General features: G+C 43.3%; 2 protein-coding genes across 6 annotated transcripts in view; both read right to left on the bottom strand.

The window, feature by feature from the left end:
* Nucleotides 1-4,310: 4,310 nt before the first annotated feature.
* Nucleotides 4,311-9,030, bottom strand: LOC141271688 (uncharacterized). Its single transcript, XM_073681749.1, has 2 exons — nt 6,470-9,030; nt 4,311-5,291 (listed from the first exon to the last, which is right to left on the bottom strand). Exon 1 carries the CDS (start codon nt 9,028-9,030, stop codon nt 8,254-8,256), a length of 777 nt encoding a protein of 258 aa, XP_073537850.1. The 3' UTR covers nt 4,311-5,291; nt 6,470-8,253.
* Nucleotides 9,031-9,037: 7 nt separating this feature from the next.
* LOC141271687 (uncharacterized) overlaps nt 9,038-22,795 on the bottom strand; it is a 205,240-nt gene continuing 191,482 nt past the window's right edge. For 4 of the 5 annotated variants that reach the window (XM_073681744.1, XM_073681743.1, XM_073681745.1 and 1 more), the window contains exons 2-7: nt 18,196-18,345; nt 17,884-18,066; nt 17,671-17,794; nt 17,490-17,587; nt 10,979-11,069; nt 9,038-9,279 (exon numbers count right to left, since the gene is read on the bottom strand). In XM_073681744.1, coding sequence (XP_073537845.1) covers nt 9,038-9,279; nt 10,979-11,069; nt 17,490-17,587; nt 17,671-17,794; nt 17,884-18,066; nt 18,196-18,273 — 816 coding nt within the window. In that variant the 5' untranslated portion in view covers nt 18,274-18,345. The remainder of the gene's footprint in view (nt 9,280-10,978; nt 11,070-17,489; nt 17,588-17,670; nt 17,795-17,883; nt 18,067-18,195; nt 18,346-22,795) is intronic. The other variant, XM_073681747.1, reaches the window with a different exon arrangement.

A 22,795-nucleotide genomic window follows, 5' to 3' on the forward strand; every position in this document is an offset into this window, starting at 1 on the left:
ATACACGCAGGGAGGGGGATGATGGGGCCATACACGCAGGGAGGTGGATGATGGGGGCCATACACGCAGGGAGGGGGATGATGGGGCCATACACGCAGGGAGGTGGATGATGGGGGCCATACACGCTGGGAGGAAAATGATAGAGGCCATACACGCTGGGAGGAAGATGGGGGCCATACATGCCAGCAGGAGGATGGGGGCCATACATGCCGGGAGGGGAATGGGGGCCATACATGCAGGGAGGAGGAGAATGAGGGCCATACACGCAGGGAAGAGGAGGATGATAGGGGCCATACACGCCGGAAGGAGGATGGGGGCCATACACGCTGGGAGGAGGATGGGGGCCATACATGCAGGGAGGATGACGGGGGCCATACACGCAGGGAGGTGGATGATGGGGACCATACACGCAGGGAGGAGGATGATGGTGGCCATATACACCAGGATGCACTTTATGGGGCACATTCTATTGTGGGGGCACTATATGACACCATTACACTGTGGAGCAATATGTGAGGCACTTTATAGTATGGTGCACTATATGGGGACATTATACTGTAGTGCACTATATGGGGCCATTATAGTGTAGGTCACTATATGGGGCCATTATACTGTATAGAGGACTATGTGGACCCATTATACTGTATGGAGGACTATATGGGGCCATTATACTGTATGGATGACTATAAGGGGCCATTAAACTGTGGGGAACTATATGGGGCCATTATACAGAGGGTTCCGCGACTCTGATGAGCGGTGTAGTTACTGACGCCACTACTCATCACAGCCGCTGGGTCTCGTGGAGCACAGTGGCCTCAGAGTGGCTGCTGCTACGGCCTATAAAGCCTCGTTCTCTGAACAAGGCTCCATAGCCTTTGGACGTCGGATTCGGGGGTCGTCATGGGAACACCATGGACTACGTCGGACCTTTTTTCCATTAGTGGGTTAGTAGTGGGGGTGTCTTATAGACGCCTCTCCATTACTAACCCCAAGTGTTGATGGCAGCTGTGATTTTTGACAAATCACAGCTGTCATCAACCCCAACTTCCATTACCCTGATTGCCACCACACCAGGGCAATCAGGAAGAGGCGGACAAAGCACCAGAATTCTCGCATCTAATGTGATGCAACACTTCTGGTGCGGCTGCGGGCTGTTATTTTTAGGCTGGGTAGGGCCCAATAACCAGGTACCGTTCCAGTCTGATAATATAAACCCACAGCTGTCTGCTTTACCTTGGCTGGTTGCTAATAATAGGCGCTGTTTTTGTCATTTATTAGGGTAAACGCCTTTTAGTGCAACATGAAAGGCACTAAAGAGTGCAAGTTTATTATATGGGGCATGTGAAATTTATATATTTACAGGACATTTATCTATTCTATCTTATTACACCCTTGCACCTATAGAAGTGGACAGAGCGGGGTCACATATTACACCACTGCTCCCATAGAAGTGGACAGAGCGGGGTCATGTATTACACCACATGTGTATTTTTCTGTGTGTATGAGCGTGCATGTGTTTTTTCCTGTGTGTATGAGCATGCATGTGTATTTTTCTGTGTGTAAGCGTGCGTGTGCATTTTTCTGTGTGTGTGAGCGTGCGTGTGCATTTTTCTGTGTGTGAGAATTTTTCTATTTTCCTGTGTGTATGAGCGCATGTGTATTTGGCTATGTATAGTAGATGTTACACACACGCCCGGACTGACTGGCGTGAGTGTGGTTGGTAATGCCACTGGACCATGAATCGAGGAGTGCCTGGAGGGGCGTGACTAAGTATCAACTTGGTCCGACCAAGGTCGCACGGCGGCTCAGTCGACTCCGTGAACCAGGGAGGAACCGAGCAGAGGGACCAGGTGCTACTCCAGGTCAGACCCCGGTCACAGCTGTTTGCCCACACCGGGGAATGCAGGAACAGGCAGGCATGGCTGGTATGCAGACAGATGGGTACTGGCAGGCACGGCTGGTATGCAGACAGGTGGGTACTGGCAGGCACGGCTGATATGCAGACAGGTGGGTACTGGCAGGCACGGCTGCTATACAGACAGGTGGATACTGGCAGGCACGGCTGCTATGCAGACAGATGGGTACTGGCAGGCACGGCTGGTATGCAGACAGGTGGGTACTGGCAGGTAGGAACACAGGCAGGATAGGGACCAGTACAGACTGGGATACAGGAACAGAGCCACAGATGCGGCAGACAAGCAGAGCAGAGCAAAACCCGCAGATGCGGTAAATGAGTAGAGCAGAGCAAAACCCACAGGTGCGGTAAACAAGCAGAGCAGAGCAAAACCCGCAGGTGCGGTAGACAAGCAAAGCAGAGCAAAACCCGCAGGTGCGGTAGACAAGGAGAGCAGAGCAAAACCCGCAAGTGCGGTAGACAAGCAGAGCAGAGCAAAACCCGCAGGTGCGGTAGACAAGCAGAGCAGAGCAAATCCCACAGGTGCGGTAGACAAGCAGAGCAGAGCAAAACCCGCAGGTGCGGTAGACAAGCAGAGCAGAGCAAATCCCACAGGTGCGGTAGACAAGCAGAGCAGAGCAAAACCCGCAGGTGCGGTAGACAAGCAGAGCAGAGCAAAACCCACAGGTGCGGTAGACAAGCAGAGCAGAGCAAATCCCACAGGTGCGGTAGACAAGCAGAGCAGAGCAAAACCCGCAGGTGCGGTAGACAAGCAGAGCAGAGCAAATCCCACAGGTGCGGTAGACAAGCAGAGCAGATCAAAACCCGCAGGTGCGGTAGACAAGCAGAGCAGAGCAAAACCCACAGGTGCGGTAGACAAGCAGAGCAGAGCAAAACCCCCAGGTGCGGTAGACAAGCAGAGCAGAGCAAAACCCACAGGTGCGGTAGACAAGCAGAGCAGAGTAAAACCCGCAGGTGCGGTAGACAAGCAGAGCAGATACACACAAGGGACTTACAATGAAGTAGCGAGTGGACAAGTAGCGGAAACAGACAAGATACAGGACAGGACCTGGCAACTCAGTTGCACAGAACACAAAAGTGTTGCTCAAGCACCTCCTACTGGGTGGAGGGGGTTTAAGTATCCAGTGACTCACAACAATAGGCTGGGGACCCATTAGGAGTGCGCACACAGTAACTACAAGAATCAGGCAGTAACCGCGCCGCCTCCCTAAGCAATCAGACAAGAGACATGCACACAGCAGGCACTGGAGCAAAGTGTGCAGCCTGGACTGATAGGTAAGATGGCGGTATTGCATGGTGGGAGATGGTAAGCCATGCCAGCACGCCGCCAGGTATGTTACAGTAGAGATCAGATGATCAAAACTTCAAGTAAAAAATACAGTATAAAGTGAAAAGCTATCTAACCCCTGCATGTGTGATACTCCCCAGACCCGTGTATCTAATCACATCATCATGCACGATACTACACAGACCGGTGTATCTAATCCCATCATCATGTGCGATGTTCCCCAGACCGGTGTATCTCATCCCATCATGTGCGTTGTTCCCCAGACCGATGTATCCAATTCCATCATCATGCGTGATACTCCCTATCGGCCTCCACAGAGTAGAATGCACTCCCCATCGGCCTCCACAGAATAGAATGCACTCCCCATTGGCCTCCACAGAGTAGAATGCACTGCCCATTGGCCTCTATACACTATAATGAACTCATTGTTCTCCCGCTACTCCGGTCTCTGTAGCGAGGGGCCCGCACATCTCAGCACAGTGGACTCCATGTAGTGACGTCATCGCCCCCGCTGTCAGTGCCTGCATCAGTGACGTAAGACGCAGAGGGGGATCGATGGGAGCGTCACACTCCCTCACTCAACATTGCTTTCAACTGTATCGGCAACAAGTCAATACAGTTCAATTTGTGAGGATGGGCAGGGGAACTGGAGATGGGCCCCTCCCCCTCAACCGGCTCACAGGCCCCACATCAGCCACATATGATACACTACATTGAGACCTGTATCTATTCCCAGCGTGTTACTCTAAGCGTATCTAATCATACACGATACACTCCGCATATCTAATCCCAGCTTATGATACAGCTATCAGCACCATCTAACAGAATCGGTGCTGCCAGCTGTCCTTAGTGACACTATACTCGTCAATATAACTGGCAGTCACCAACAAAATGGCTCCACACTGTGATCCTAAACTTCATCCTCTCTTATCCTGTTACAAACACCCAGAAGGGGAGGAGAGGAGCGACATCACACACAGAAGAGCAGATCCAGCCCCAATTTACTGCAGTCCGTAATGTGAGCTAGTTGTACACTAGGTTTTCATGTCAAATATCAGCAGCTGCTCCCCTTAGTGTTTAAAAGTGGAAATACCAAACCTTTTAAAATTATTTTTCATATTTTATTTAGTTAAAAACAAATGATAATATTTTTGAAAAAAATTAAAACATTAATGCTTTACATTTTTTCAATTGTTGAAAAAAAATGTTTTGATGGCACCTTCCCTTTAAAGGATGAACTAATATAGTGTGTGGAGTGATAGTCGGCAGTAACCACTTCTTGTTTAGTAGATGAAGTTTCTCAGAGGTAAGATGTGTTTCTTGCAGACAAATCAAGGCAGGTTTTTCCATTTGAAGATACTGAAAGATCACCTGTTTTTTAACACTAGAAGAAAGACCCCTTACATTCCAGCTATTTGCACTGACCCCGCCATATTTAATGCAGTAGATATGTCGTTTCCAATATCCTATCAGCAGAGCATTTCCATTTTACATAGCTTGTAAAGCGCATATTACAAGATTGTCGACAATATAAAACATATCCAAAAAAATAAAAAAGACCTCCCCCTCTCTATAAAACCCCAACCATAATAGTCAGATATAAAACACCTTTCTCTGGGTGAGAGACTGGGCGAAGTATTTCCATAGCTGTCGCTTTTAAAGTAGAAAAAATGGCGGCTCAGTCACTGTTGAACATATGGGAGAATCCCACCTAGAACCTAAGCCCCCTTGTGGGATAATTCAACCCCAATTAGGCAAGAAAAATGTGATATAATCATAATAGAACCTGAAGAAAAAAACAACATTTGTAAAGAACTGTCCAACAAGCAGGGACACACTTCTTCCCATATACTTGCGAATCACTGTGTTTTTGAAGAATTAGGGTTTGTACCACAGGATCTTCAACTTTTAACATCTCAAATGTGATCCCGGCGTATTTGCCTCTCATTCATATTGAGCCAGTGAAGGGTTTATGAATCTTGAATAAAGTGCACAGTACCTCGGGCTACCACCCTTAACTTGGCAGGGTATATCATTGAATATCAGGATCTGGAGAAATTTATGGATGCTTCCCACGCTGCTGGTTCACTGAAAACATCAATTCAGAAAGGTTTATTAAATTGCTGTTTTTATTAAATGCGTTTAAAAGTGACAAGCACTTCTTCAGGAAACAACTACATACTGACAAAACTGTGCAAGACAGTGTAAAGGCTTGAGTTTTGAATTAAGGCTCCAAATCAACACATAACTGACTTGTGTCAAAGTTCACTGGATTGCGTGCATTTCAGTTATATAAAGAAATACCTCCAAAAAAATGTATAACAATTCATATACTACAAACCTATTCGACATGATTTAAAAATAATATATATATATATAAGTTCAAATGTTCGCTAAAATAAATGTATTTATTCACTTATTCTAATAGCAGGAGTTGGGCTAGAACCTATGTCTCTATAGGGAAAACCACTGTGTCCTGTGTTCTTTACTCATTAAGCAGCTATGTGTATTTAGGAATTAACAAAAGATTAAAAAGAAAAGCAAATCCAAGGGTAGGAGAAAAGTTTGTAAAAAACTTGTAGTTCATTGTATGTCAAAAAAAAATCTTGTTTTATTTATTTTATTTAATATGTCTTTTGATGAGCTAAAATGCTCTTATCCGAATTCCTCTAAATGTTATTTTAGTTTATTATATTTGTTACAGTCCATTTGTCGTGTTTCATATGTCAGAATATTATTTTGTGGCATTATACTGATATGTGTGTCTTTTATCAATTACTGTATAATTTTATTAGAAGGAAAATAAATATCATTATAAATTAATTCCACGCTTCCTTTAATTAATTTGTTAAATGAGCACATTATGAGCTCGTTCTACAGCTTATAGGAGGGTTAAGGTTTCAAGCCTGATTATTAATTTCAGCCAGTTTTCAAAGAATTCAGTAGGAAAGGAGCCTTCTATTTTTTTCAGGCACACCAATAAGTGGTATATCTTTGAGCCTTGACCTATTTTCAAGATCATCTGTTTCTGCCAGCAGTGCTGATATTTGCTGTTCTGCAAGCCTGTTCTCATTGCTTTTATCGGCTATCTGGTCCTCAATGGCAATGACTTAGCCTTCCACTGCCCCTGCTCTATTTTCTGCAGTTTGAGTCATATACCTGCTGTCTCATCTTTAAGACCACCAAAATGTACATTGAAAGCAGAGAGAGAATTTACAATTTACCACTGCAATGAAAACATCTTTTAAAGTAGGTTACTCAGGTACCTGTATGTCCCATTGGTGCAGGTTAGGCCGTGGAGCAGTGAGTATTGTGCCACATGCAATTTTGTGGTCTTTTCATCCCCTTCAAAGAGGCTGCCTCTCCCATCTCCTGCACACCCAACTCCTCCACTTGTAGCCCGTGCACAGGTGTGGGGTAGCTGTTATAAGGCCACTGTCACCTGCTGAGACCTGTGTTTCTGTGCAGGCAAATTGCTACAGCAAGGCCACCACTTCCCTCCTCCTCGTCTCCCCTGCTCAATCTGTCTCCAGCGTGACAACCGTGGTGTCATCTTAGAGCTGAGAACCTGCTTCTCCCGCAGTCTTTATGTGGCTTTTCCTGGTCATTTTTTTCCCCTGGAGCAAACTACTTCCACACTCAGACAATTAACTGGTAGATGTATGCCGATTTTCAAGATGGTCATCAGGTCCTATATTGGATAAATAGCTAGATGCTCGGACGGAGCTCCTACATCTGCTTGTTCACATATGTCGTCAGGGTTGTTGCACACAAGTACTGCTGCTTTCTGTGTGAGTGGGATAGTCGTGCAAAAGAATATGGCTACAAAAAAAGGGACTGGCCTCTCCAACATTCACTTGAGCAAGGGAGTAAACTGTCCTGCATCCAGAAGTCGAGGATCCACCTAGGCAATGGTGGTAACAAAATCTTATCAAGTTGGGCCTGATGAAGAACTTCGTAAAGGCTATGGATAAAAAGGTAAAAGCATTCATGAATCTGATTGATAACTTTCCAAGGATAAGTGAAGCAAATATAAAAGAAGGAGTCTTTATTGGACTTCAGATTCGTAAGCTTCTTCAAGATGAGCAGTTTCTTCATTTGTTCCAGGGCAAGGAAAAGTCTGTATGGTTTACATTTGCATTTGTGGTAACTAACTTTTTGGGAAACTCAAGAGCAGATACAGTAACTATGAAGAGTTGGTGTTATTTCTACTCAAAACATGTAAGGATCTTGGCTGTAACATGTCCTTAATGATTACAATATAAGAAATTAGACTTTTTTTCCACCAAACTGTGGAGTAGTGAGAGACGAGGATGGTGAGAAATGTAACGAAGATATTGCAACTATGGAGAAAAGATATCAAGGAAGATGAAATCCATCAATGCTTGCAGATTACTGTTGTATAATTTTAAGAGATGACCCGATACAGGAGTACAAGAAACAAGCAAAAAAACAGTTGTCACTGAATGAGGACTATTTTGTAGTGCAATTTCTGTAACTGTTTAAATTCGCAATAGGGTTTAGACAGGTTTTAGTTATTTGAATTGTTTCTAAGTTTTCTCTAAATATCAGAAAATTGGCATAACAAAATATTCTGCATCTGTATATTTATTGAAATAATAATGTTTCAAAGTACTGGAACTTTTATCATTAAATTATATGTAGCAGTAAAATGAAAAACTCATTGTCCAATTTGAATTCAGGAGGTCAAATTCATTAAGAAATGGCTAAGTTCATAACGGAACCTGACAACTTTTACAAATATGTAAAACAGTGTTACATGATCTGAAAGGTCCATGAGCTAGATTCTTCAGCTGCTCAGTCAAGACGCGCAGCCTCTGTACAGGTCCCAGTACCTTCCTCTCCTCTTCAGCACCAATCAGTTAGATAAGTGTGGGGCTTGAGGCGAGATCAATTCTCTCACTGATCAGGAAGGACACTCATTGTTCTCGGTCACAGGAAGCTACCTTCAGTCTATAGGACGCACTCACTTATTAGCATGATTTTTTCTTGCTAAAAGTGTGTCTTTTCAAGTAAAACATTTTCCACATTAAGGATATAAAAAAGGCTTCTCCCCTCTGTGACTTCTCTGATGTCTAACAAGAGCTGATTTCTGGTTAAAACATTTCCCACATTCTGAACAGGAAAAAGGCTTCTCTGCTGTGTGAGTTCTCTGGTGCTTAAGGAGATTTGATTTCACTGTAAAACATTTCCCACATTCTGAACATGAAAAAGGCTTATCCCCTGTGTGAGTTCTCTGATGTGTAACAAGATCTGATTTCTGGTTAAAACATTTCCCACATTCTGAACAGGAAAAAGGCTTCTCCCCTGTGTGAGTTCTCTGATGTGTAACAAGATCTGATTTCTGGTTAAAACATTTCCCACATTCTGAACAGGAAAAAGGCTTATCTCCTGTGTGAGTTCTCTGGTGCTTAACGAGATTTGATTTCTCTGTAAAATATTTCCCACATTCTGAACATGAAAAAGGCTTCTCTCCTGTGTGAGTTCTCTGGTGCTTAACAAGATTTGATTTCCCTGTAAAACATGTCCCACATTCTGAACATGAAAAAGGTTTTTCCCCTGTGTGAGTTCTTTGATGTGTAACAAGATCTAATTCCTGGTTAAAACATTTCCCACATTCTGAACATGAAAAAGGCTTCTCCCCTGTGTGAGTTCTTTGGTGACTAAGAAAACTTGATTTCTTGTTAAAACATTTCATACACTTGAAACATGAAAATCTATTCTTTGCTGTGTGAATTTTTTGATGTTTAAGAAAAAACTTTTTGAGGGGAAAACTATTTCCATATTCTGACCGTGCAAATGGCATCTTAGCTTTAGAAGCAGTTAGTTTTTTTAATGCTTATTTTGTGACTTTGATTTTCCTTAGTAGTTGGTAATGAATCAGAAGATAGGACCTGTTTCAAAGGATCAAATGACACATCTTTGCTGTAAAGGGATGATGGTATATTTGGAGTAATAGCATTCCCTTCAATTGTATCCTGTGAGATCTCCAGCTCATCTGATTTGAAAATTGAAGATATCGGCTGTCCCTCTGATCTCCTAGTACAGTCATCTGCTAAGTAAAAAAATATATATTTGAATAAAATATTTTTGAAATTTATATTTTTGAACATTTCTACTTAAACTGTTAGTACAAATGGCAAGTTATGTAAAAATATTGATTTATTCACCAAGACAATGACAGTTCACAGTCTAATAGAAAACCTCATAGCATGAACCAGTAGAGTTTGGTGTTCAACTGTTTGTTCATTCTGCCTCCCAAATATGAAATATGCGAAAATTATACCAATAAAAATTTCTACTCATATCACAAAAAACAAGCCTCCACTCAGGTCCATAATCTGTCAACGGAAAAACAGAGGTTTCCACATCATTAGTGGCTCAAAAATGCTTGAAAAGCAACATGGCTTCCATAAACCAATCCAGCAAAATCAGCTCTTCCAAAATCAAATATGCTCCCCACTTAACTCAAATGGAAAGCACCACACCCTACTAAAGTTCACGCATAATGCCGGAAGCTGCCTGATACAGCCTTGTTCTCCGCTGGTTAAGTCTTCTGTGTTCAGCTTCCGTGTTGTGTATTTTCTTCTTAGTTTCTTCTTGTGATCCCAGCACGTTTACTGACTACTATTGTGTCTTCTGAATTTGTATTTTCTCTGCCCTTCTGGTTCTGATCCAGCAACCTGACTATTATTCTTGTCATGTCACACCACAGAACAGCAGGCAACACTAAGTCCAATCCTAAGGGTCTTTGTGTAAGTACAGATCCATGTAGAGGGGTTAAAGGGTGTAGGGCAAAACTTTGACTATAAACAATAACACATGTAATGAAAAGATCAAAAAAAAGAGAGAGAGAGAGTAACTAGTGGTGAAACCTCTCTGGGGTAATTAGAGTATGCTTCTTGGTAGCTCCTGGCAGAGTTGCACTTATTTATGGTAGACCATTGGAGCTACTTATGAGTCCTGACCAGAAGAGCAGAGAAAGTATTAGTGCTCCCCATTTAAGGATAAATTGTATCTAAATTCTTTAGGATTGATAATATTATTTATGTCGCGGAGTGAATACATGAAACCAGGGCTCGAGTCATGCCAACATATCTCCTGCAGGCATGAATACATTTTTTACAGCCATCAGCCACTCACAGCTTAGAGATATATCATGGCACAGGTGTAATGTTTTTTGTATACTTTATCTATTTGAAGTAATTTGGTTTAAAAAGAAATTGAAAAGTAACGGTAAAGGGAAACTCTGTTATCATACAGAAATTCATACTTGGCCCTCACTGAATGTTTAATATTGCCGATCATAAAAGCGAGGTTTGGCCAGAAAGACTGGACCTGGTATTGTAGGGACCATATGAGCACATTCAGCACCACAGAAGGGAGAGAAGGTATATTCATCTAATAAGATATCAGGGTTCTAGGAAGCCAATAGCATCATTACCCTCCACTTTCTCTTACATAATATTTTTCTTCAAGTGATTTTCTAACTTGTCAGCACTTTCTACATATGCTGTCATTTGGCTTGGTAGTTTACAGACCTGGGCAGGTGAGAGTTTGTAAGTTCTATAGAAAAGGAGTTTCAATGTCCAAAGTTATTTGAACAGTTTTTGGTGGAGGAGAATGTTTTGGTATAGATGCAAAATGGTGATCACATGATTGTGATACAGCTAGACTACATGACCGGTAAACCAGCCACAGCCTGTGACTGAGAAGAATCTGTGACTTCTCTGTATTTAGTGGTTATTACTCACCTGGGTAGTCATATGTAGGAATCTCCTCTTTACACCGCTCATCACCCCTCACATATGTCTCTGTAGTATTAATATGGGTCAGATCTTCACCCTGAAAGAAATATTGTACAAGTCACAGACAGATGGAGAAGTCACATCTATGATCAGTAGTGATGAGCGAGTACTGTAATATTCGTAAATCGCTATACTCGTAACGAGTACTTTGTAAAAATTGCGTATTCGTTCCGAATAGCGAGTACAATGTAAGTCAATGGGAAATGCGAGTAATTTTCTGCTAGACCCTATACAAAGGGGCCTGGGGGCCTGAGGAAAAGGCTGAAATGGATGGGAAAGTGATGAAACAGAATGAGAAGAGCCTGGAGAATGAGCCTGCATGCATTTCTGACTCACATATGGTTTCTGGGAATAAGTTTGTCGCAGTATTACGCCACTTTTACAGACACACAAGAACAACTACCAAACCTAACCTAAATTGCATTTAACAGGTCAAAAAGGTTAAGAAACAGTTTTTCCTGCACAATCACTTGTATATAAGGCTAAATAAACCAGAGAAGCCAAAAAAATATCCCTTTTAGCCTTTGTTCACACATACTAATGTGGCTTTTTTTTTCTTTTTACAATTGGGAGGGCACTGACTTATACATTTTGTAGGTCCCTCTGTCATGAATCATTTTTCAGTTTGCTATTCCCCAGCACTTTACAAGCACAGGTAGAAAGCATCAGTAGGTATGTAGATCTTTGACCTGAGAGGCCTCAGGTGGCTCTGTAACATGCGATTTGGAGGGACAGCTGTTACTTAAGACATTTGGACGGTCCCTCCATCATTGACACTCAGATAGTGGAATACACATTCAATAGCAGTTTACAATGTGCCCATTGTAGCGTTGGGCTTGACCCTCCTCCTCCACCTCCACCACCATGTGATACTGCGGCCCTAAATTCAAATGTTCAGAGGCCCTGCAGTAGGCAGGAAAGCTGAGTTTTGTAAGAGCCCTCATGTGGCCCTGTAACATACATTTTGAAGTGCCCTACTCTAGAGATTTTGGAGGTTGCTCGTGTACATCTGAGAGTGCCCTCACTTGCTCATATTGTAGGGCCCTCACTGTATTATTTAACTCATTTAGGGGCAGGGACTACAGAGAAAAAAAGCCAAGAGACGTGGAGTACTAGAAGGTAGCAGTGAGTACAGCCTGCGATCTTCAGGTATGGCTGAACTTAGTGAACCGGAAAAATAAAGCTGCACTAGTTAACTGGATGACGAGCTCAAATATATCACTTGTGCAAGTCAATGGACAAAGGATATATGGTGCTCCTCTCCAGGATGGGTTGGTGAAGCTTCTCCAAATGGCTCAGAAATTTTGATTGTCAATATTCCCCAGATTATATAGGAAGAGAAGACTTCTTGATATTGTACTACTTGGTCCAGTGCAGAATGTGCATCGTACTTCCAAAAATTACTCCTGGGGGCTGTGTCATAACTGCAGGGAGATTCCTTGACAAGGGCCTCCCTTGTCAAACATTATCTACGATGGAGTACTGTAGTAGTTGTGGCCCTCAATTCAAATTTTCAGAGGGCCATCAGTCGGTCATCAACAGTCAGTGTAAATTTCTATTGAATATGTATCCCCTATCTCAATCACAATGTGAGAAGGGCCTCCAACCTCCAATGACAAATATTAGTTTGGTAGGACCAATATACATTCCAGATTTGCCCACTGCACAATGTGCATAGGGTTTGTAAAAATTAGCCCTATGGGCTGAGTCATGGTTGATGCAGGAAGCCACCATTCCAAGGGTCTCCAATCACAAATCGTAGTTAGGCTGGAGAAGGAATACTGTCCTGGTTTGTCCACTGCACGATGTGCAAAGTTTGTAAAAATTAGCCCTATGGGCTGAGTCATGGTTGACGAAGCAAGGAATCTGTTTATGAGAAGGGGGTGACGTTAACAGCAGTAGCATGAATCTGCATTTTTGGGGAATTTAGGTTGGCTTGCTGTCATCTGGAGGGAATACAAATTGTGGAGATATCCAGTCCTTGTTGAATTTAATCAAAGTAAGTCTGTCTGCATTTTCCGTGGAGAGGCGTCTGAGCCTATCAGTGATGATTTCCCCAGCGGAACTGAAAACATGCTCAGACACCACACTAGCAGCAGGGCAGGCCAGCACCTCCAAGGCATATAAAGAGAGGTTGGGCCAAGTGTTCAGCTTAGACACTCAATAATTAAAGGGAACAGAAGCGTCAGAAAGGACACACGTATGGTCACTTAAAGTAACCCTTGACCATGTTCTGCAACTTATCCCTCCTTAGCATTTTTATAGGCACAGATAGCCCTTGCTGTTTTGTTGAAAATTGACCAATTTGGGCACATTTTCCCTCCACCTTCGTTGGAGCTGGTGTTCATGTCTCTCCCCATTATCCCTTGGTGTTGAAAAGAGCTGGTACCTCTGCCACCAGCAATATCTGAGGGTGATGTTTTCAGCAACTGATCTACAACGGCCCTCTTAAACGATTCCATTGTACAACCCCTGGCAAAAATTATGGAATCACCGGGCTTGGAGGATGTTCATTCAGTTGTTTAATGTTGTTGAAAAAAAGAAGATCACAGACATGGCACAAAACTAAAGTCATTTCAAATGGCAACTTTAGGGCTTTAAGAAACACTAAAAGAAATCAAGATTAAAAATGTGGTACTCAGTAAGGGTAATTTTTTTCAGACCAAGCAGAGGGAAAAAATGATGGAATCACCCTGTAAATTTTCATTTCCAAAACTAACACCTGCGTCAAATTAGATATGCTCGGGTGTCTGCATCTAAAAAGGAGTGATCACACCCTGGAGAGCTGTTGCACCAAGTGGACTGACATGAATCATGGCTCCAACACAAGAGATGTCAATTGAAACAAATGGGTGGATTGGACAACCTTTCAGGGTAGGATCTGATGTCCGTCAGGGCTGTCCTCTTAGCCCTTTGCTTTACGCCTTTGCAATTGAACCCTTCCTTAGAAGGATCGATTGTGGATCGTTGGAAGGGGTTCGGATGGGCAAGGCGGTGCCGGAGGCTATCTTGAGGGTAGTGGCCTACGTGGACGATGTCACCGTATTTGTTTCGTCGCAAGAGGAGGCAATGGTGGTGATGTCAGAAGTGGAGCGCTAATCGGAGGCATCCGGGTCCAAGGTCAACCAGAATAAGTGTGAAAATCTCTGGCTGGGAAGCGGAGATCCCGGGTTTGATCTTCTGGACACCCTCCCCGAACCCAAAGAACACGCCAAAGTCCTGTGCACTGAATTCGTCCAGGGTGATTACCCCATGAAAAACTGGGAAGGCAGAATCAAAGGTGTCGCCCAAAGAGTGGACCAATGGAAGGGTTGGTCTTTGAGCCTGGGGGAAAGGGTTGGCTTGTGCAAAGCTTTCCTGCTCCCCTTGCTAATCTACCTGGGCAGAATCTGTGTCTTGCCAAAGCCTCTCTGGACACGGGTCTACAGTCTGTTCTTCCAGATGCTATGGGGGAATAGACTGAACCTAGTCCAGCGGGAGGTCACTTACCGCACGAGGAGACTAGGGTGATTGGATATGGTGAACCCGGTTGTGTTCCTAGTGAACACCTTCTTGAAAGTTAACGTGGCAAACCTCTGGAAGGAGAGGGCTCCTCCATGGGTATTATCCTGCAAGGGATGGTTTCAGCCATCAATCTTCAGGGGGAAGATTGAAAGATCCTCGCACAGTGCATGGGCATCTCCCGGCTTATGTTACCCCGGTTCTAAAAATGATCCACCGGTGGGGTCTGGGAATATGGGAGGTGAGGTCCCTCCCGAGGAAACTCCTCTATAGGAAGGTCTTGCTTTCTCATTTTCAGAGTCCATTGGTCCTCAAGAACTGCCCAAGTCGGGATCTGGAGTTTGGGTTCAGTTTGTTAAATTCTAGCAGGATCCCCAAGAAGTACTGTGACTTGACTTGGCGCTGCTTCCAAGGTAAGCTGTGTGTAAGGGGCAATTTGAAGTACAGGAGCTCCGAGGACAGGAATTGCTCCCCCGTGAGGCTTGTGCTAACATGCTGGAAAGCATGGAGCACTTCCTGCTTCATTGTCCCTTTAATACAGAGGTGTACAACAGGGTGGGAGCTTCCATTGGTTGGCCACGGCAGGCTACTCTGTCCTATGCCGGGTGGGCCTATGGAGCGTTCGGAGACCTTGGGAGAAGGGACCGAACCACTTTATTCATACTAAGTGTGGTCAGGTATTTCATGTGGAACGCACATGTTTTAGTTTCGACGCAGAGTAAAATCCTAAGTGCAGATGAAGTTTGTAGGAACATCCTAGGTGACCTGGTGAAGGTACGTTCTCTGGAGTATGAAAGACTGGCTGCCCGGAGGGCGGCCCCTCTCTGGAGGGGCTTTTCCTTCAGGGTGCCTTAGTCCGGTAGTACTCCTATATCCAGGTGGTGGGCTGATGTCTTTTGTTTTGTATTTAAGTCTCCTGAATAGGTTTCCAAGCATCGAACATGAGCCTTGGAAAGTGAGCATGTAGATTGCCTTTGCCCTGGCCTCTGCTCAACTTGGTATGGCAGATGCTACAGCCTATAATGTTTTTCTCTGAAGGACTTTCAGAAAAAAAAATTCCACACAGCAGCTGAACGCCCCTTTGCCCTGACTTGGCGCACAGAGGGGGTGCTCTTGGGAACAGATGACCCAGTTCTCACTCTGGGCAAACCACGACCCGTTGGTGCCTATGTTGGTGCTACATATCCATCTTCCTCTGTGTTTCTGCCATGGCTATGCATGCCAACGGTCCAGCTCGAATCAGTGGACTCATCATCGACTACCTCGTCTTCCATCTTATCCTCCTTCCCAGTTGACATTGTAGGCTGACCTGATAGCAACTGTGTCTCATCGTCAGCCTCCACCTCTGGAGACAAAAAATGATGTTCCGCCAAGTGTCTTTCTTCTGGCCATAGGTCCTCAAATACATAAGCATCAAGGCACGCCACCTCCTCTTGTCCCTCTTCAATGCTGCACAGAGCCAACCAAAGGATACGTACCAAACAGATCCTCGGAGTGGCCAAGCTTGGGGTCATATGTCTCATGTTGACTGATAATGGTTGGAGGAAGGAGAACCAGCTTCAGGATTGGATGGGCCAGCCTTCTGTATCCACAGTAGACTGTGTGGTCGTGGAAGATTTGTTGCTGCTTGACAAATGCGTAGAGACCTTGTCTGCTATCCAAGACAGAATCTGCTCCCACTCTTGTGGCTTCCACACACGTTTACGTTCCAGACCGGAAAATTTTTCCAGGAACATAGTGGATGAATCAAGCTTCTTCTGACCTGACACAGACTGAGTGCCTTCTCACGCACAACTGACACGTACCTTAACAAGTCTTTTTGGCATTTTGGGTTTTGTTGACAGAATTTCAGATGTTGATGGCACAAGCCAAGCTAGCTGTCACAGCCAAAATAGTGGTTAAAATGGCCTGGTGCGTGCTTTGTAGCAAGCAGTAGGAAATGTTTGGACTACTGCTTTGTGTATGGCACTCAATGATTGTTTAAGTGGACTAATATGGACAGAAGGCAGGCTGACACCCCAAAAATAGTGGTTAAAATGGCCTGGTGCGTGCTTTGTAGCAGGCAGTAACAAATATTTGGACTACTGCTTTGTGTAGGGCACAAAACACTATTTTTAAGTGGACTAATATGGACAGAAGGTAGGCTCTGACCCCTAAAACAGAAGGGAAAATAGACCGATGCTAAAAAAAAAGGCAGCACAAAATGCTACTTCTGTGTGTGATGGCAAAATATTGCTTTGCCTCTGACAAGAGCTGTTTTAATATGGACACTGGAAGAACACTACCTAATACACTTCCTACCTAATACACAATCTCTCCCTCCTTGTACTCTGACTTTGTTGTGTGTCTTCAGCTCTGAAAAGAGCTATTTTTTGATGGTATTATGGAGCTAGTGAGCGGCTCCTTTAAACACAGAACTAGTATACACTGCAGGTAGTCCTTAAAAGGGCTTTTGTTTTATCAAGAGGCCTAAACACTCTCCCTAGCAGCTCAGCGATCTCTCCCTATGCTTATAGAATGCAGGCTCCAGACGCAATGTGCACAAAATGGCGACGACAGGGCTAAAATAGACCCTATGAGGCTGGGTGGCCAGCCAATCACAGTAATGCCACAACCAAGATGTCTGAAAAATTACTGTGATTGGTTTTAAAGCCCAGCATGTTTAGTGGCTGCAAAGGAGGCGCCAAAACTGCAGGGCGGGACATTCGAATATAGCGAGGCGAGTACACAAATACTCGCAATATAACAAGTACCTGAATACCGTACTATCCGTGCGAATATTAATGAATACACTCACTCATCACTAATGATCAGCTCTAATCCAGCCATCTCCCCCATTCTCATTATACAAGTATAAACCATATAATTCTGGTGGATAAAACAAGACCGAACACAAGCCCTTCACAGCCATATACACATCACAGGAGAGATCTCATGACACCTTATCTCCATGTACCTGATGATCCTGAGGAATATTGTGATCTTCTTGTTTACAGTCCTGAGGAAGAAGAGGACGTGGACATCTCTCTGGTGTTGTCCTCTTACTGGATAGATCTAGAGGAAGCACATACAGGGACTGAATTCATTCTTTACATATAGACAATTATAGGCCATGTGTATTCAGTCCTGTCTATTACCTGGTGATGTGAGGGGCTGGGGAACCTCCATCATGACATCCTTGTACAGATCTTTGTGTTCTTCTAAATACTTCCACTCCTCCATGGAGAAATAGACAGCGACATCCTGACACCTTATAGGAACCTGACACACACAATGATAGAGTTATACCCCCAATCCATTCATAGCTTTACTATAAAATGTTCCAGCATTCTCATTCCTAGCAGTGTCACCTCTCCAGTCAGCAGCTCAATCATCTTGTAGGTGAGATCTAGGATCTTCTGGTCATTGATGTCCTCATCTATCAGGTGGTGAGGTGGAAGCTCCGTGATTGGGCTCAGGGTTCTTCCCCACCATCCCTCAGACAAAGGGTCCTGACAGCGCTCACTAGAGGTCTTCTTCACTACTGTGTAATCCTGATTACGGAGAGACACATTCATAAATCTCACTCCAGACATTTCCAGAGTCCTCACCTCTCCAGTTCTGTTCATCTGTTATTCCCATAGATAAGAATGATGTAATGTGACGTCATCAGAATCTCTCACCTCTCCAGTAAGCCGGAAGAGGATCTCTAGGGTGAGGAGTAATATTTTCTCAGCCATCTTGTCTGTGTCCATATTCATCTTTAATGCGTAATTCAGGAAAATTCTCCTCTATAGAAGATATTCACTGAGAGGATTCGATATTGTAGAGACCTGAATGAGAAGTTGAGCAGATGTAACATCATAAAAACCCTGTGTAATAATACAATTACTGGACATATTAAGGGAAACATTTGAGGAGATTTATGTTTTACAGTATCTAGTTTTTTTCTTTACATCTACTAATAAAGCCTATATATTTTAGGCCACAGACAACAAGCAGTTTCTTTCTCATAGACTCATCTTCCTTATTGCTAATTCTCATCTCATTTACCAACACTGGAATCGGCATTAGCAATACTGCAGGAGATATTGATTAAGCGTCACATGAGAAATAACTACTTTATGATGAAGACGAAATCTTCATCTTCCACTACGGTTCTATAAACGTATTTGGCCAGAGTCAGTCACTGACTACATCACCACCGGCCGCCTATGTGTTTCCCGTCTTCACCGGATTGTCATCTTCTATCAAGTTAGATCTCAGGTCTGATTCACACTTAGAAGTTTGAGGCATTTATAAAAGCTTGTTTGTAAGACCACAAAGACAGGAGTTATTTGATACCAACATTTCCATGTACAGTGTTTTATGGGGTTTCAAAACAAAGTGTGAATCTCAAATTGAAATCATTGTTGTTGAGATTTTGTGTAAATTTCATAGCCTCCTCCTGTGTGCCTCCCCACATCAGGAGGAGGTTGTCGATAAATCGACCGTACCATACGGTTATTTTGGGCTATAAATTTTGCTCTCATGGTAAATGTGTTGCTCCTCCCTTTTGGACATTAATCCAATGACGGTGAAAATTTGCTGCCCATACTTACTTCCCTCTTTTGTAAAAAATAAGTTAGTAACATAGTTTTTAAGGTTGAAGGAAGACTAAGTCCATCTAGTTCAACCCATAGCCTAACATGTTGATCCAGAGGAAGGCAAAAAAAAAACCATGTGGCAAACACTAAGCTCCACATTGGGGAAAAAAATTCCTTCCCGACTCCATACGACAATCAGACTAGTTCCCTGGATCAACGCCCTATCAAGGAATCTAGTATATATAACCTGTAATATTATACTTTTCAAGAAAGGCATCCATGCCCTTCTTAAATTTTAATAGTGAATCACTCATTACATCACTGCTCTTACAGTAAAGAATCCCCGTCTGTGATTATGATTAAACCTTCTTTCCTCCAGACGTAGAAGATGCCCCCTTGTCCCCGTCTCTGGCCTCAGAGTAAAAAGATCAGTAGAAAGGTCTTTGTACTGTCCCTTCATATACTTGTACATAGTAATAAGATCACCCCTAAGCCTTCTTTTTTCCACACTAAATAACCCCAAGTGTAATAACCTGTCTTGGTATTGCAGTCCTCTAATAACCTTGGTCGCTCTTCTCTGCTCCCGCTCTAGTTCAGCTATGTCTTTCTTATACACCGGAGACCAAAACTGTACACAGTATTCTAAGTGTGGTCGCACTAATGACTTGTATAGAGGTAAAATTATGTTCTCCTCATGAGTATCTATGCCTCTTTTAATGCATCCCATTATTTTATTTGCCTTTGCAGCAGCTGCCTGACACTGGCCACTAAACGTAAGCTTGTCGTCCACCAATACACCCAGGTCTTTTTCAGCTACAGTTTTGCCCAGTGTGTTACAATTAAGCATATAATTATACATTTTATTTCCACTGCCCAAGTGCATTACCTTACATTTATCCCCATTAAAGCTCATTTGCCATTTATCAGCCCAAGCTTCTAGTTTACATAGATCCTCCTGTAATATAAAATTGTCCTCCTCTGTATTGATTACCCTGCAGAGTTTAGTGTCATCTTCAAATATTGAAATATTACTCTGTATGCCCCCTACAAGGTCGTTAATAAATATGTTAAAAAGAAGGGGGCCCAATACTGACCCCTGTGGTACCCCACTGTTAACTGAGACCCAGTCTGAGTGTTTTCCATTAATAACCAGCCTTTGTTTCCTATCACTGAGCCAATTCTTAACCCACATACATATATTTTCCCCTATCCCCATTGTTCTCATTTTATGTATCAACCTTTTGTGTGGAACCGTATCAAAAGCTTTTAAAAAGTCCATATACACAACATCCACTGCATTTAATTGGTTCAGTCCAGAACTTGCCTCCTCATAAAAACTGATCAGATTAGTTTGACAGGAACGGTCCCTCATAAACCCATGTTGATATTGGGTCATGAGGTTATTCTTCTTCAGATACTCTAGTATAGCATCTCTTAGGAAACCCTCCAGGATTTTACCCACAGTAGAGGTTAAGCTTACTGGCCTATAATTTCCAAGTTCAGTTTTTGTCCCCTTTTTGAATATTGGCACCACATTTGCTATACGACAGTCCGGTGGTACAAACCCTGTTATTATGGAATCTTTAAAGATTAAAAATAATGGTCTATCTATGACGTTACTTAATTCCTGCAGTACTCGCGGGTGTATCCCATCCGGGCCCAGGGATTTGTCAACTTTACTGATTTTTAGACGCCGCCGTACTTTCTGATGGGTTAAGCAAGTGACATTTAATGGAGAATTTTTGTTATCACTAATCATGTTTTCTGTCATGCGATTTTCTTGTGTAAATACGGTTGAAAAAAAATCATTTAGCATATTGGCTTTTTCCTCATCCTCATCCACCATTTCACCCAGACTATTTTTAAGGGGGCCAACACTATCATTTTTTACTATTTATGTAATTAAAGAATATTTTGGGGTTATTTTTACTTTCTCTGGCAATGATTCTCTCTGCCTCAATCCTTGCTGCCTTGATTTGCTTTTTTACATAATTTATTTAATTTTCTATATTTATTTAATGCCTCATCACTACCTACTTGCTTTAGTTCCCTAAATGCTTTATTTTTGTCACTTATTGCGCCCCTTACAGCTCTATTTAGCCATAGTGGTTTCCTCCTATTTCTAGCATGTTTATTCCCAAAGGGTATATATTGTGCACAGGTCCTATTCAGGATGTTAATAAATGTCTCCCATTTGCTTTGTGTAGTTTTATGTTTCAGGATATCGTCCCAGTTTATTGCACTAAGATCATCTCTCAACCGTTGGAAATTGGCCTTCCTGAAGTTTAGTGTCCTTGAAACCTCTCTACTACACATCTTATTAAAGGTTACATGAAAATGTATTATTTTGTGATCACTATTACCCAAGTGACCCCCAACTCGTATATTTGATATGCGGTCTGGCCTGTTGGTTAATATTAGGTCTAGCAGTGCCCCCCTTCTTGTTGGGTCCTGAACCAGTTGTGAAAGGTAATGGTCTCTCATAGTTGTCAAAAACCTATTACCTTTGCTTGAACTACATGTTTCTATCCCCCAATGTATTTCAGGATAATTGAAGTCTCCCATAATAATGACTTCTCCTTGAGTCGCTGCTTCATCTATTTGCTTTACGAGGATATTCTCCGCTACTTCCATTCTTTTTGGAGACTTATAACAAACCCCTATCAGTAATTTATTATTTTTTCCCCCTCCCCTTATCTTCACCCACAGGGACTCTACATTTTCATTAGATTCACCTGTATCCTCCCGCAAGACGGATTTTAAGGATGATTTTACATATAAACACCCCCCCCCCCCCCCATCGCTTGTTTGTACGGTCATTTCTGAACAGACTATAGCCCTGTAAATTAACTGCCCAGTCATGGCTCTCGTCCACGTCTTAGATATCCCTACCATGTCATAATTATTTTCCAACAAAATTAATTCTAATTCCTCCATTTTGTTGATGAGGCTTCTGGCATTAGTGTACATTCATTTTATGTATCTCTCTGTACCTCTATTCCTTCTTACTTTATTGACTGTTCTAACCCCACCCCCAATTTCTTTATTTGTGCCCAGGTCACTATCTGCACTATCTTACCCACCTATAAAATGAATACCCCCCCCAATCCCTAGTTTAAACACTCCTCCAACCTTCTAGCCATTTTCTCCCCCAGCACAGCTGCACCCTCCCCACTGAGGTGCAGCCGGTCCCTAGCGAAGAGTCTGTAGCCAACTGTGAAGTCGGCCAAGTTCTCCAGGAACCCAAATCCCTCCTTCCTACACCAGTTCTTGAGCCACTTATTTATCTCCCTAATCTCCCGTTGCCTCTCTGGCGTGGCACGTGGTACCGGTAGTATTTCAGAGAATACCACCTTGGAGGTCCTTCCTTTCAGCTTGCAGCCTAATTCCCTGAAATCATCTTTAAGGACCTTCCACCTACCTTTAACTTTGTCATTTGTGCCAATGTGCACCATGACTGCTGGGTCCTCACCAGCCCCTCCCAGTAATCTGTCAACCCGATCAGCGATGTGCCGGACTCGAGCGCCAGGTAGGCAGCACACTGTTCGACGATCCCTGTCTTTGTGACAGATTGCCCTGTCTGTTCCCCTAATAATTGAGTCCCCCACTACCAGCACCTGCATGGCCTGCCCTGCTCTCCCATTTTCCTCTTTACTGGAGCTGACACTCCTCCGGCTTTCAGGGGACATGCCTTGCT

Source organism: Phyllobates terribilis, unplaced genomic scaffold, assembly GCF_046119375.1.
Source record: "Phyllobates terribilis strain yellow unplaced genomic scaffold, ASM4611937v1 Scaffold_5__5_contigs__length_657084704, whole genome shotgun sequence".
NCBI classification, from domain to species: Eukaryota; Metazoa; Chordata; class Amphibia; order Anura; family Dendrobatidae; genus Phyllobates; species Phyllobates terribilis.